Source organism: Panthera leo, chromosome A1 (assembly GCF_018350215.1).
Source record: "Panthera leo isolate Ple1 chromosome A1, P.leo_Ple1_pat1.1, whole genome shotgun sequence".
Taxonomy (NCBI): Eukaryota; Metazoa; Chordata; class Mammalia; order Carnivora; family Felidae; genus Panthera; species Panthera leo.
Window position 1 is genome coordinate 152616492 of NC_056679.1, and position 15950 is coordinate 152632441.

Here is a 15950-nt window from a genome sequence, read left to right on the forward strand (position 1 = left end):
AGAGTAGCAATATGTAACACCTCAATTTTTTAAAATGCACTTATTTTATTGGAGGAGCTTTACAAGAGCGAAGTGGGGTGAAGCAACTGCTGTGGATTTTGTTAGGTAAGGAGAGTGACACATCAAGGTTTATGTTCTAGAGAGATGACTGGAGAGTGGGTTGAAAGTGGGAGGCTGGCAATGGGAATTTATTTGTTCTGTGTTAGAGATGGTAAAGTCCTGAACAAAAGTAGAGGTCAAGGAAGGTGAACATGTAAGAGGATACAGCTAATATTCTTCTATAAGGGTATCAAGGAGACTGGACTTAGACTGGATCTTCAGGTGAAAGGGGCTACTGTTAAGCAGGGAGAAAAATGGGGTAGATTGTAGTGGAGAGAATGGTAAACAAGACATGATGATGCAAGGAGTCAGGAGTGCAGGCATCTTAAAAGGGCCCTGAATACTTGGGTAGGAAGTTTGGATTTAATCCCGTAGCGAAGAGGGAAGATGAGAAGACCGACATGATCAGAACTATGCCTTAGGATGAATAATGTGGAAGAATAAATTAAAACAAATAGGAAGAACAAGGGATACCACAAAACTTGCAGTCACTCAAAAGTGATGTAGAAAGAGGTTAAACTGGATTATGGTAGAGGAAATGGAAATGAAGGGATATTTCGAAGGAAGAATTAGGTGATTGATTTGATAGGAGGGGTAGAACAGAGTGAGGAATCAATATTGATGCACTCCAAGTCATCAAGTGTTGGTGACTGGGAAAATAACATTCTGTGGAGAAGCAGGGACATAATACCTAAAAGGCAAGCCAGTTGGTGTAGGGGGAAGATGACCTCAGTATTTTAAGTTTAAAGTGCTTTCCAAATATTCTTTTGATAGTGGGAACATGGGCTGAAACTCGAGACAAAGGGCAGTGTTGGAGATAATAGTATGGGAGAGGTCATCAAACCCTGCGTGCTGGTGTGTTTTCTGAAGACCAAAAAAAAAAAAAGCAGAAGACCAAAGATTGAACCTTAAGGAAATCCATATTTAGGAGGTTTAAGAAGAGAAGTAGCCAATAACAACAAAAAAACCCCAGAGTTTTAGTAAAGCCTAGGAAGGAGAGAATTTCAAAAGGGAGGAGGCCATAGCAAGTCATGTGCTTTGGAAGTCCAAGACATGAATGAGGACAAAATGCCAGTGGATTTTGCTCTTGGGAGCCATTGGGACCTTTGCATTTCAACATTTTTGTGAAACCAGTTCCCATCACAAGTGAGGTAAAAAGCCAAACCCTTTACCTCAACTCACACAGGGCTCCGCAAAATCCGGCCCTGACCTGCCTCTTCTTGTTCCTTACTCCTCGCCAGGGACATGGCCTTCTCATTCCTCACACACTCCCAGCATTTGGCTTCTTTCTCTGCACTTGTTCCTCCTTCTCTGTGCAGCCATGTCTACCTTATCCCCTTATCTTGTGGCTTACAGGCCTTCTCCGGCATGGTGCTCAGATTTATCCTCCACAGAAAGACCTTCCTTGTGTGAAAAGCTAACATACCCCTTTATTATTCTCTGTCCCCTTGCCATCATTTATTTTTTTTCAAGAGCTGTGTTGATGAGTTTCTAGGGCTGCTATAACATTTTACCACTAATTGGGCGACTTCAAATAGCCGATATTTATTCTCTCTCAGTTCTGGTGGCCCAAGGTCTGAAAACAAGGTGAAATCAAGGTGTGGGCAGGGTTCATTCTTTCCAGAGGCTCTGAGGGAGAATTTGTTCCAGGCCTCTCCTAGCTTGCAGTGCTTCCTGGCACTCTTTGGTATTCTTGACTTGCAGCTGCAGCATCCCAGTCTCTGCCTCCCATCTTCACATGGTGTTTTCCCTCTGTGTGTGTTTCTCTCTGTCCACATTTCCCTCTTAGAAAGACACCCATCATTGGAAGAGGGCTCACCCTGATTCACTATGACCTCATCTTAATTTGATTACATCTGCAGGAAAGATTTTATTTCCAAATAAGGAAGGTCATCACATTCACAGGTACGGGGTGGGTAGGAGGGAGACACAATTCAACCCACAGCAAGAATACATACTATTATGTTACACATTTATTTGTTTACATGTTTGTGTTCTTTGAGCCACTGAAATACTTGCCCTTAGTACAGGGACATGGTTTTATTCATGGGTCCTGCCATAGTGCCTGGAATACTCAATACTGGTTGAATGAATGACTCAATGAAATTGGCCTATATGAAGTAGAGGAAGATTGGGATAATAAGGAAATGGGGAAAGCTGCTTATAAAAAACCTTTCATTCAAGCAGTTTGGGAGGGTGAAAGAAGAACATGGCAGTGGTTGACTCAGAGGATACCAGAGATTGATGCTTAGGCCTCACTTGTGAGCCATTTTCCCTATGAGACAGTTACTGGAGTCCAAGAAGTACCTCTCAGCTCTCCAAGAGAAGAAAATTAATTTGGCAGCTTCTGTAGGTACAGGAGAACTGACTCATAATAGCCAAACTAAAAAGAGATGGATTTGTAGGCCAGAAGGCCATGTAATCATTGAGGGTGTCTCAAGAGCTAGGATTGATTTTTCTGCCAAGGGCAATCCATTCATTAATGATACCAGTTTATACATCCAAAGGTACTTGATAAATACGGAAGTTTAGAGGCTCCAGCGTCTGGTATTTCTCAAGGGATTTTCCATCAAACAATGGTAGCTGACATACTCTCTTCTTAGGGTGAGTTTTCCCAACTGTTTCTCAGAGCCCACCTCCAAAGATTCTGGTGTAGGTTTGAATACTTGAAGATTGCATAGGATTCGATATGTATATTTAACAAGTTCTCTGGCCAGTTCTCATGATCAGGCAAGTTTGGGAAATGCCTGGAATTGTTCATCTTTACTTGTGGGCAAATCCCAGACTGGAATTAAGCCCAGTGGTCTTGACCATGCCTACAGGGCTCTCACAATTCATTTCTTAGAGTGAGTGTGTCTTTTTGCTCAGCAGTTTTCATACTTGGAAGACCTGCTTTCTGCAGGCTCAGCATATGCTTGAGTGACTCAGCAATGAAACATGGCCATTTAGATATCCTCCTCTCTTTTAGTGTGGACACATGGAATGAGCTTGGGTATTAGAATAGGTACCTTTCCTCTACAACTTATGCTTCATTGTAGCTAAATAGTGAATGAGGAAATTCAGTCATGATAGAATTCCAATTAGTAGATACAGAAAGAATAAAATTACAGCCCATAATGGAATAATGAATCTAGGCTACGATCATCAATGGCTGCTGACATCATTAGGTGGAAAGTGATGGGGAACTGTATGCTAGATGAAACAGACTGCTAGCACCTGAACCCACTGACCAGAGAACATCAGTGAGAGAGAGAAAGGGAGAGAAAGAAAGAGAGATTGGTTTTGTTTGCATCCTGATGTGATGCAATAGGAGGAACAGAGCAACTCTTTTAAGTGTCCTTGTAAAAAATTAAACTCAAATTTGAGTAAGCCTCTAGTTCACCTATTTAGAAAATAGAAAATACAATGAAGAGGAATGTGTTATACTGCATTTCATGTATTCAGTTCCTCAAATTCGGAAATGGGAGAATGTTACAACCTTGCTGCTTTCAAACAGTGGCCCGCATACCAGTAGCATGGATAATCCCAGAGAGCTTGTTAGAAATGCAGGTTCTCAGCCAGCTGAATCAGAATCTGCATTTTAACAAGATTCCTAGGTAATTCTCATGTGCCTTAAATTTGGAGAAGCATTGTATAGGAAATGACCTCAGTTTTTCAAAAAATAACGGTAAGGAAAGAAAGGAAGGGGAACTGTTAAGTCGGTAGGAGAGGATATATTGCTGTTTTCTTGGACTTGCAGGATTGATACACAGTATTATCAGTGGGAAAAGAGACTTAGAGGATGTGTGTCATAATCACCACGACAGTCAACTGCACTCTTGTAGTGACAGAGCCTTGGTATAGGGATCCCTGTTAATATACTGCCAGCTCAGTTCTCACACTGTAGAGATCAATCCTGTTTCAGACAATTCACAAGTTCAGTAGAGAACTTGAGTATGTGACATCTCTACTGTGGCCAAAGTTGAAAAGAGTACAGGTTTATCTTACCTTTAATTTAACTATTTCAGATGTTTTTTTTTATCATTTAAAAATCTAAAGTGTATATGACTCGTGGTAGTCTTCAAGCTGAATGAGAAAGCTGGGTGGTCTGTCTTCATCAGCCAGACCTTTCCTTGTCTACACTTTTTACATATGTCTGAAATCTTGATGCCAAATCACAGAGGGGTGGAGAGAATTGCATCAACTGGCTGTGTGCAGTGGTCTGGGCAGCATCTCAAAGGGGACCCAGGGTCAGCTGTTCACCCAGGGCCTGGTGAGGTAATTGAGGCCATCATCATGTCACCTGCCAGACCTGAGTAGATGTGAGGAGTTCAGAAATCAGTTTAGCGTATGTTTATTATTTCTTTACAAGTTTTGCTTTCCAGAAGTATTTTCCATTAGCCATGCTACTTAAGGGACAGAGTTTTATATTCTGCTTTAAAATGTTGATTTCCTTTTTTTTTATGTGATGTCTTTCAGAATTTGCTGGTATAACTAGTTCTGATGGCTGGGAACAAAGGACGCGGACGTGCAGCTTACACCTTTAATATTGAGGCAGTTGGATTTGGCAGAGGTGAAAAGCTACCCGATGTAGTCCTGAAACCACCCCCACTATTTCCTGTAAGTACATTAACAGCAGATTTCTCATAGCTGGTTTTTTCATCTTTCAAAGAAAATTAAAATTCTGCACAGGACTGAAGATATAATATCCTTAGAATATCTTAAGTGTAAGAAAGTAAAAGAGAGTGTGCTTCACGGCCACTGTTCTTCCCTGAACCTCTTCTAATTTTTACACTGCCTTCTAAAAACAAAGAAACTGTATACAACTTGATGTGAATACATTCAGTACAACATGAACTAAGAAAGAATTTTTTCATTTCCTACTTCTTCTGTTGCTATTTTTGATGTATTCCAATACCAAAATAATATTTTGTTTTTTAAATTTTTTTAATGTTTGTTTATTTATTTATTTTGGCAGAGAGAGAGAGAATGAAGGCAAGCAGGGGTGGGGCAGAGAGAGAGGGAGAGTGGGAGAGAATCCCAAGCAGACTCTGTGCTGTTAGCAGAGTGTGACGTGGGGCTCGACTGCACAAGCTGTGAGATCATGATGTCTCCCAGCCCCTCAAAATAATATTTTTAGGGGCGCCTGGGTGGCTTGGTCGGTTGGGCATCCGACTTCGGCTCAGGTCATGATCTCACAGTCCATGAGTTCGAGCCCCGCGTCGGGCTCTGTGCTGACAGCTCAGAGCCTGGAGCCTGTTTCAGATTCTGTGTCTCCGTCTCTGTCTGCCCCTCCCCTGTTCATGCTCTCTTTCTGTCTCAAAAATAAATAAACGTTAAAAAAAAAAAAAATTAAAAAAAAATAATAATATTTTTAAAAGGTTAGGTTTTACAGTGCTCCCTAGTGGTCCTCAGTCTACTAGACTTTCACTTAATGATTTTCTTCTCATCTTGTATCTACAGAATTTGATTTTGCTCCCTAGTGTACCGTTTTGCCTTTGATTCCCCACTCGGCTGTTTTTGGTTTTTGCTTATTTCTCTATTTTATTAAAGTCAGTTTGAGTTTTGTTGCTGTTTCTCAAAATCTAGTTGTTCCTGCTACATTTAGTGTTGCTTTTAAATCTAATGAGTATGCTGTAAACCTAATTGGCATAATGTTTAATTTAAGGCTTTCACTTTACATTTAGTTTGAAACCTGAGCTTACATTTCCAGATGTGTATGTGCTGCAATATAAAAAATGAAAAACTCATAAATGACCAGATACCCTTCGATCCAGCAGTTTCTCCCCTATTTCAGAAGGGAAAAGTCTTTTGTCGAATGATTTGTGTAAGTAGAGGACGCTGGACAAATGTATCTAGGGATCTAGATGTCTTACACAGGGAGTCTCTACTTTTTGCTCTTGATATTTTGCCTTTCTGATATTTAGTATAGCCTGGAACAATGACAGATACCTCACGTTTGTGCATTATGTCAATCACTTTATACATTGATTTCCTTGAAAACAACTCTTCTCCATGTGTGAGGTTACTTCTAAACACTGGAAATATTAGTACATACTGTGTTGTTGTATAGTTGGAATAAAATTGAAATTCCTTGCTGCTGGCAAACTGGCTGTGTTTGATATGGCCTTGCTGGTGTCTCTCTGACTCTTGCTACCACTGTCCTTCTCGCTTCTTAGCCATCATGGCCTCCTTGTTCTCTCAGGCCTTTTCCTCTGCCAGTTTCCGTGGCTGAAGCCATCTATTCCCAAGTCTGCATGATGACTTCCTAATTTTTTCCGGAGCAGTACTCAGATGTGATTTCCTGAGAGGTCCTGTGTGCTTACCCTGTCTAGACCAACTACTTCCAACCTCCGTGTATTCTGTCAGTCACACTTTTTTCTACCCAGCCTTACTTTTTTTATGACACTTATCGCTACCTCAAATTGCATATTTCCTCATTGTTTACTTATTTCTTGTATTTTTCTCTTCTAGTATGTAAGTTCCCTAAGGGCAAGAAGTTTGACCAGTTCATCATGGTATCTCTTATTGTCTAGCCATGTCTAGCTTATAGTAAGCACCCAATAAATAGCTGTAGAATGAATGAATAAACTCAGAGTGAAATTTTGAAAATGTACCCTGTACGTAGTTCTGATACCAGAAATGTCTTTTTCTTTTAGAAATGTCTTTTACTACATACCCTGAGACCCCACTTTTTAATAAATATATGTATTTCATGAACATATATACCTATGTGTGCATGTGTGTAATTTTATAAAATTGAAGATGTAGATTCAAACTCCTGCTTTGTCATTTACATGGTTTATGAGCTTATAGATTGTTCACGTCTCAGTTTATTTACTGTAAAAGGGGAAGTACTGATGATACTTTAAGTGGGATCGTGGATGTTGAGTGATGAGGACATCCTGGTCAGAGTAACCACTTGTACATGATAACTGCTACTTTTAATCTTTTTTTTTTTTTTTTTTTTTTTTTTTTAATGCTACTTCTCCCACCAATACCACCACTACTAATTGAGGTTACTAGGGGACTAAAGCAGTTACTCTCATTTGGGTGCCTTGACTTCTAAAACATGTAATCACAGTCAACAGACTATATAACAAAATACTTGGTGTGGTCAGTAGGAAAATTAAGAATCTTTCCTACTGTCTAAAATGAGAGCAAAGTAGGAAATAGGCTAAAAAGTTAAATAGATTCCAAAAGCTCAACGTCTTTTCAGTTGATTGTAAAACTTAGTACCTGGGAAATGTAGTTTTTCAATAAAAATGAAATTTTCCAGATTATAGACAAAAAGGATGTTAAGAAACTTATTTTATTAAAAAGGCACACACACATACACACACATTGTCTTTTAAACAGGATACAGATTATAAACCGGTGCCACTGAAAGCAGGAGAGGGCGAAGAATACATGCTGGCATTGAAACAGGAGTTGAGAGAAACTATGAAAAGGATGCCTTATTATTTAGAAACACCTGAAGAAAAACAAGGTGGGTTTGGACCCTTTGGTTATGTGGTTGAATGTGTACAGACAAGACAGTGTTTGTGTACAAGACAGAGAGTAATTTGGTGCTGATTGATTTAGTTACATCAGAAATTACCAACTACCATAAAAGAGCATAGTTCTGTTGATTCAACAGAAAATGTATTTTAAACTTTCTGATATTTTATTTTTAAAATTACCTTTTAATAGAAATTTCATAGTCTTGCTGAAAATTACAAAAAACAGAAATAGTAAAAAGTAAAAATCACCTCTAATGCTTATGGCTAGAGATCTATTAATATTTTATTATACATTCTAGATTTTTTTCTTTTGCATGTGTATGGTTTTTATAAAATTGGATTCTTTGCATCTTCCTTTTTTACCCAATAGCATGTTATTAGCATGTTCACATGTCCTCAATATTCTTGGAAAATTAGATTTTTAATCATTATGTGGTGTTCCATGATCTGTATATAACATTATTAATTGTACGTAGTTCTCTGCTGTTAGATTTAAAGTGTTTTCTAGTTTTTTGCTCATATGTGTATATAATGCAATGGTTATCCTTACACATAAATTTTTTGTATCTAATATTAAATTTAAAATGTATTTAAAATTAAATATGATTATTTAATATTTTGGTGAAAACTTTTAGAAGCCATAAATATATTTTTGACTTATGATTTGTACATAAGAAAACATAAAGGGTGTACTCCTTGGTTATGCCAAGGACAGAGAGGAGAAATTACCATTGGAGAAGGCTTGAAAGTCTCAGAGAGGGAGTGGGAAGTGGTTTTAGAGGAAGAGAGCCCATTCCTGAGTAGTTATTTAGCACATTAGGTCTGTATTGATTTTCAGTTTCTGCCCTCAAATGTTGAAATTAGAGAGATCAATATCATCCTTGAGTTCCCAAAACAACATCATTAAAGCATGAGAAATTCATATAGTATCATCTCATTCCATTAATATTAAAAATGCATTCCATTTTCTCCCTCTCTAAAAGACTTAGAACTGGCTAAGAGTCAAAAAGAAAGTCTTATATAGTAATATTACATGTGCTTATAATTATAAGAAGCATTTTAGACAAGTTTATTTATTTTTCAAACGTAGCTGCTTGAAGTTTATATAGTGGTTTAGAAAGGTATATTTTTATCTCAAAAGTGCAGATTTTTTTTACTTTCATGATTATGTTACACGCTTTTATCTATCTGAGTTCAAAAATGAAATTAAAGCTCTAATTGTAAAGATTTTTAAAAAGATTAAATGAACTAATAAACATTCTTATTAGAAAAAATTATAGTGTAGGGTATACTTTAATCTTTTAAAAATTATTGTTTTTTCTAGAGTATGGAACAGACTTAACTAAATGTGGTCATTATTAAAGCATAGGTCTAATTTGCAAGTATATCATATCATTAAAACATACCTGGGAGTCTTTTAAACAGGGAACACAATTTCATTGCTGGTTTCTGGGAGTGGTTGGCTTGTACCTGGATTAAGAGGCTCTTTCTCTTTGATGACTACAGAACGTATTTAAAAATACAAGGAATCGTTTCTGTTTCTTTCTGGAAAAAAACACTTCTATAGGATTTTCCAAATTGATACAAGTATATTCTCCTTCAAAATCTTCATGTTTACCTTTCTTTTCTGATGTAATGTATTTTAAAAAACTACAGTTGAAAATGTTTTTTAAAATATATACATACATATGCATGAATATAGGTTAATATAATAAATACACATATATACATATATACACACACGTAATGTTTATGTACTCTGAACACCATAAATGAGAAAGAATTGGCCAGACTGAACAGCAGTATGCGTCTGTCAGAGGAAGCTACATTCTGGATGGTGTTCTATCACAGTACCTTTATCAGCCTTCTCCCATCACTCATCACCTATATGCTTTAAGAAAGAGAGACTTAGGAATTAATGTAAAGAACTAAATGAGGGTAGGAGATCTCTGGGTTTCCTGATAACCTTGTGGCTAGTGGCTCAGGGCATTGAAATCACAAAGAACTGAGGACATAGAATAAAAATATATCTTATCGTGATGTTTTCACAATTTGTTTATAATGCTTTCGGGTAGAATTATAGAAATGATTGGTATTTTCTTTTATTTTTGTAATAAAAGAAAAACACCAATATTATTATTTTAATGAATTGTAGCTGCAAGGATATATAGAGAGCATCTGATCCAATTGTTCCCAGCTCGGGTTCCTGCATTACTGGGGTCCTCTGAGGTAGAAACAGGAGTGACAGTGGCGATCATTCTGTAAGCCATTTTTAGAACTTCAAAAGCTTAATGGAAATCATAACATTTACTTGCAATATGGCCACAAGATCTGCTGTTGAATAAATGGAGTTTGGTTTTTGTTAACTGTCAATGTGCCATCAGGGTCCATGAGACCCCTATTTTGATTTTTGATTTTCTTGTAATGTTTATTTATTTTGAGAGAGAGAAAGAAAGTGAGCAAGGGAGAGGCAGAAAGAGAATCCCAAGCAGGCTCTATGCTGCCAGTGCAGAGCCCGATGTGGGGCTCGAACCCATGAACTGCAAGATCATGACCTGAACCAAAATCCAGAGTCAGATGCTTGACCAACTGAGCCACTCAGGCACTGCTGGAGTTTATTTTTGAGCAGTGATATTCATAACTTTAATTTTTTTTAAGTTTATTTGTTTATTTTGAAAGAGAGTGAGCAAGAGATCATGAGCAGAGGTGGGGCAGAGAGAGAGAGAGAGTGAGAAAGAGAGAGAAAGAGAAAGAGAGAGAATACCAAGCAGGCTCCATGCTCTGTGTGGAACCCAGCTCAGGGCTCGAACCCACAAACCGTGAGATCATGACCTGAGCTGAAATCAAGAGTCAGTCACTTAACCAACTGATCCACCCAGGCGCCCCCATAACTTTTATTTTTTAATAGAGATCTTCTAAAAAACAAAGAGAATTTATTTAAAAAAAAAAAAACAAAACTCATTTTATCTGAGCATTACCATATCAGCTCATTGGATCCTTTTATAAATTTAAATACGTTTTGGAATCTTAGTGATTTCACTTTTCCTTCATCTGTAAACATTTTGCTGTTTTATCAGCACAGATATTCTTTCATCATTACTCATCAGTTATCCCCCACTACCCTGGGAAAAAGAGACTAAAACATCAGAAACAAAATGGAAAAATGGTGAAGTTGCACGGAAGGATGGTACAGCATTGAAATAAGTCAGCACGGTCGCATTATCCTTCCGTGTTTCTATTGTGTTGCCCAAAGTATTATAGTAATGTTTAAGAAGATATAAAAAGAAAAGAAGTCTAGAGAGACTCTTGTCTTTGTGGTTGTTTTGTTTTTGTTTTAGCTTTCATAAAATGCAATTGAGAATTCAGAATTGTTCATTTTCTGCCCATAATGGTGCAGAGAAGAAAATTGACAGGGGAAGATGTGACACAATCACTAGACAAAAAAGATGAATGTAGAGGCAGTAATTCCTTGGGCGCCAACGATGATCATGAAATCGTTGTATAAGTAAAATCTCAAACTGAGTCTTCATCTGACAACATTCTAGATGAATCTTCTCAAACTCAAGAGTCAGTGGGTAAACAATCTATCTCTAAGAATAAAAAGGAAATATGGTATTCTTCTTAAAAAGCACCTCGTTACATACTATTTTGTGATAAGAACCTGGACCATCTAGTCCGTTAAAATGACATGTGATGATATTTTTCTTTTTTTATATTGATGTACCAAAAGTTATTTGGTGTAGTTTGTGACTGGACACATGCTGAAGGCAAAGACAAAGATGATCGAAAGGCAATAGGTTGTGCAGGAATGAAACGGTTTGTTGGATTGATCATGTTAATTAGTAATTATAAATTTAATAATGAAAATGTTTTACAATTATAGACCAAAGAAGATGGCTGGGCCATTCTCACTTCATTACAAATGTGAGCTATCAAAGCTTTTTAAAGTACTGTATTTTGATGATGAAAGTGTAAGAAGAATTGCACTTCTTACAATTCTGGAACCTATTAGAATGTATTTCTAATCTAGAATCATTTGGATGGTGCAAATGTGAGAAGAATCAGAAGTAAGAAGTTAGAACTTATTAATAAAATGCATTTAAAATCTGGAATCAGGATATATGAAATGCATATATTCAAAGGTTGTACATGAAAAATGTACATGTGTTCCTAAAATGCACAGTTGATGCACAGTTAACAGCATTCAAAAGACTTGCTGGGGCACCTGAGTGATTCAGTTGGTTGAGCATCTGATACTTGATTTTAGCTGAGGTCATGATCCCAGGGTCATAGGATTGAGCCCTGCATCAGGCTTAAGTCTATTTAAGATTGTCTCTCTTGGGGCACACAGGTGGCTCAGTCAGTTAGGCAACCAACTCTTTTTTTTTTTTTTTTTTTTAAGTAATTCAATTTTTATTTATTTTTTATGTATTTTTCATTTTTTTAATATATGAAATTTATTGTCAAATTGGTTTCCATACAACACCCAGTGCTCATCCCAAAAGATGCCCTCTTCAATACCCATCACCTACCCTCCCCTCCCTCCCACTCCCCATCAACCCTCAGTTTGTTCTCAGTTTTTAAGAGTCTCTTATGCTTTGGCTCTCTCCCACTCTAACCTCTTTTTTTTTTTTTTTCCCTTCCCCTTCCCCATGGGTTCCTGTTAAGTTTCTCAGGATCCACATAAGAGTGAACACATATGGTATCTGTCTTTCTCTGTATGGCTTATTTCACTTAGCATCACACTCTGCAGTTCCATCCACGTTGCTACAAAAGGCCATATTTCATTCTTTCTCATTGCCCTGTAGTACTCCATTGTGTATATAAACCACAATTTCTTTATCCAACCAACTCTTGATTTCAGCTTAGGTCATGATCTCACCATTTGCGAGATTGAGCCCCATATCGGGCTCTGTGCTGACAGCATGGAGCCTGCTTGGGATTTTCTATCTCTCTTCCTCTCTGTCTCTCTGTCTCTCTGTCTCTCTGTCTCTCTCTCTCTGCCACTCCCCTGCTCACTCTCTCTCTCTCAAAATAAATAAAGTTAAAAAATTCTCCGTCTGCCCTTCTCCCCTGCTCATACACTCTAAGAAAAAAAAAATGGCCTTCAAAACGAGGGAAATAATGGAACATAAATTTGAGTTTACTGTACTTAAGTTCTTTTTAAAACTTGTAATAATTTTCTTTCTTTTTAAATAACAGTTTTATTGAGATAAAATTCACATATATAAAAATATACTTTTTAAAGTATACAATTCAGTGGCTTTTAGTGTAGTTACAGAATTGTACAGTCAACAGTACTGTCTAATTTTTAGAACCTTTTCATCATTCTGAAAAGAAACGCTATACCCACTAGTATAGGCTTCTATTCTCTCCTGTCTCTAGCCCATGGCAGCTACTAATCTGCTTTGTAGTGTTTTGTCTGTTCTGGATATTTCATATAAATGGAATAATAAGGACCCCTGGTTGGCTCGGTTGGTGAAGCAGGCAACTCTTGATCTTGGGACTATAAATTCAAGCCCCACATTGGGTGTAGAGATTACTTAAAGATAACATCTTTGAAAGAAATGGAATCATAAAATGTGACTTTTGTGACTGCCTTCTTTAACTTAGCATAATGTTTTCATGGTTCACCTGTGGTACTGCAGTCTTCATTCCTTTCTATGGCTGAATAATACTCCATTGGTTGTATATGCCACATTTTGTTTACCCAGCAACCAGTTGATATGTGGGTCAGTTCCACTTTGGAGCTATCATGAGTAATGCTGCTTTGAACATTCATGTATTTTCTACTGGGTGGACACATGTTATTTCTACTGGGTGTATATCTAGGATCATCAGATAACTGTATTTAACATTTTGAGGAACTGTCAAACTATTTTCCAAAGTTCTTGCAGTATTTTACGTCACTAATGTTATATGAGGATTCCAGTTCCTCCACATCCTTGCTAGCACTTGTCATGGCCTTTTTGGTTGTAGCCATCCTACTGGGTATTAAGTGCTGTCTCATTGCGGTTTTGATCTGAATTTCCCAAACAACCAATGATGTCGAACATCTTATCATGTGCTTTTTTTCCACGCATATCTTTGCAGAAATGCCAGTTCAAATCCTTTGCCTCTTTTTAACTGGGTTTCAGTAGTTGTTTTTCAATATCACTCATTCTTCTAGAAGTTTACTACTAAAGGTTAAATTTATCTAAAATATGCAATCTGTTGTGGAGAAAATTTTTAAATGCGAATGCTGGGAATTTGTGCTGACTTCTCTTTACAGGTGAAAAGCTTAAGAGCAAGATTGAAGTCAAAACAGTTAAATACCTAGAAAAGCTTGGTCTCTTGGTCTCTCTGATCTACTATTTATTTTGGTTATCTTTGTCTAACACCATGGTTTTGCTGTTATTTGGGATCATTTTCTTAACATGGAAGAAAAAGTACATACTTGGGCCTTGCTTTTTATGTTTTCATCTTTTGGTTTAACTTCCCTTTTTCATGGCTGTACTCCAACGTTTTTTATTTATTTTTGGGACAGAGAGAGACAGAGCATGAATGGGGGAGGGGCAGAGAGAGAGGGAGACACAGAATCGGAAACAGGCTCCAGGCTCCGAGCCATCAGCCCAGAGCCTGACGCGGGGCTCGAACTCACGGACCGTGAGATCGTGACGTGGCTGAAGTTGGACGCTTAACCGACTGCGCCACCCAGGCGCCCCCCATGGCTGTACTCCTAAAACCACATTTTATGATGAACCATGGTTTCAAGCTATGGCATGATGCTGTCACTTACACTGCCAACTATGGTTTCAAGCTGTGGCATGATACCAACTTACGCTGCTAGGAAAGGGTTTGGGCCCTCATTGAGGGAGTTTCTTGCAGCATAGTGGGCAAAGCAGAAACAAGAGCCACAGCTATGGCTCTCCCATTTTGGGCAAGCCTAGGAGGTCCCTGCAGAGTTGTCAGCAATTGACATGGAAGGCTTTTGGCTTGCTCAAGTCCAACCCTACGTACTCCTACCCTTTTCCCCATTCTGCTCCTCAATGGATTGTGAAAAGTAGCTCACTGAGAAGCCTAACTGTGTATTAATGTATGTATCAAGCACTGGAGGTGAGCAAACAGCTCTCTATCTCCACTTAGGTAGTTAATACATCCCAGTTAAACAAGATTTAAAGACTGGGAGCTGGAGGCCAGTGTCACAAGAAGAAAATAGAAGATGCCAAGTGACTTTCTTTCCTGGTATTTAAGTGGCTTTCTGACCTGGCTTTGGGCTTTTGTGAATATTTTCAGAAACGAGTCAGGTTGTCTGATTCTAAAAAACATGCTTAGGGTTTCTGCTCGCCCCCAGCCATTCATACCCAGCTGCTTCTTGCCACTTCTTTAAACGTGTGATACTAATTGAACTTTCCAGTAGGTGTTCAGAAACACTTTAGGCACAAATATAGGAAACTGTGTATGAAATAAAAGATGCTACCTGGTGTTTTCAGTTATTTTAAAGGAATGGCTTAAATGCAGGCTTATTCTGCAGTTTTCTAATGAACACTTTTTATTTTTTTTCTAGATATTGAAAGATACAGTAAAAGATATATGAAGGTATACAAAGAGGAGTGGATACCAGGTAATTATAAAACTGAAAATGTTAAAATAATTTTTAAAGCTTATCTCCCTACCCCCTATTTTTTTAGGGAAAATTTTCTATTTTTACCCTAGGAATTTTCACTGTAAGAAAATAGTTTGGCTCTTTTCCTATAATTAATTACTAATATATATCTTTTGAAAACTAGGATGAAAGATTTTTATACCATAACAAGGAAGAGTTGAAATGTTTTTGAAGTTCTTAAAATATTTTTTTATAAAATAGGACTTGCCAAATGCATTTGGGCTTTCCACTTCATTTTCCACAATCACCATTTTAATCTACAGTACCAATTATACTTCCATGTTTGTGAGTGATTTCAGCTTTAGAGGAGAAAACAAATCCAGGCAGACAGTATTGAAGCCAAGCTCATGGACCTTCCTTTCAAGCAAATATAGACTATTTTTATTTGCTAAGAAGCTTTTTCAACAGAACCATATCTAAGAGAGATTTTTTCAACATTCACAGATTTTCCTTGGACACAGGCAAAGTAGAAGAGGCTGGAGAGATTTCATCCAGCTCATTCATTTTACAGACAAAAAAGTAATTGCCATAAAAATGAAGTGACTTATCAGGGTGACTGGGACAATACTTCTAGAACCTGGGCCTTCTCATTTTAACTCACTTCCCTTTGACATCTCTGTCCTTGTTGTTGTGGTAACTGCCTTTGGTAAGAATATAAATGGCATTTACAGAATTGTTGCTTTCACGAGTAATACTGGTCTTTTCAGTGTGCATCATTGTTAAGG

General features: G+C 37.6%; 1 protein-coding gene across 6 annotated transcripts in view; it reads left to right on the forward strand.

Annotated features, from left to right (window-relative positions):
* The window catches only part of POLR3G (RNA polymerase III subunit G), a 43394-nt gene that overhangs the window by 5128 nt on the left and 22316 nt on the right, over positions 1-15950 (forward strand). For all 6 annotated transcript variants that reach the window (XM_042943168.1, XM_042943184.1, XM_042943191.1 and 3 more), the window contains exons 2-4: positions 4558-4698; positions 7438-7567; positions 15127-15183. In XM_042943168.1, the coding sequence (XP_042799102.1) occupies positions 4582-4698; positions 7438-7567; positions 15127-15183 (304 nt within the window). In that variant the 5' untranslated portion in view covers positions 4558-4581. The remainder of the gene's footprint in view (positions 1-4557; positions 4699-7437; positions 7568-15126; positions 15184-15950) is intronic.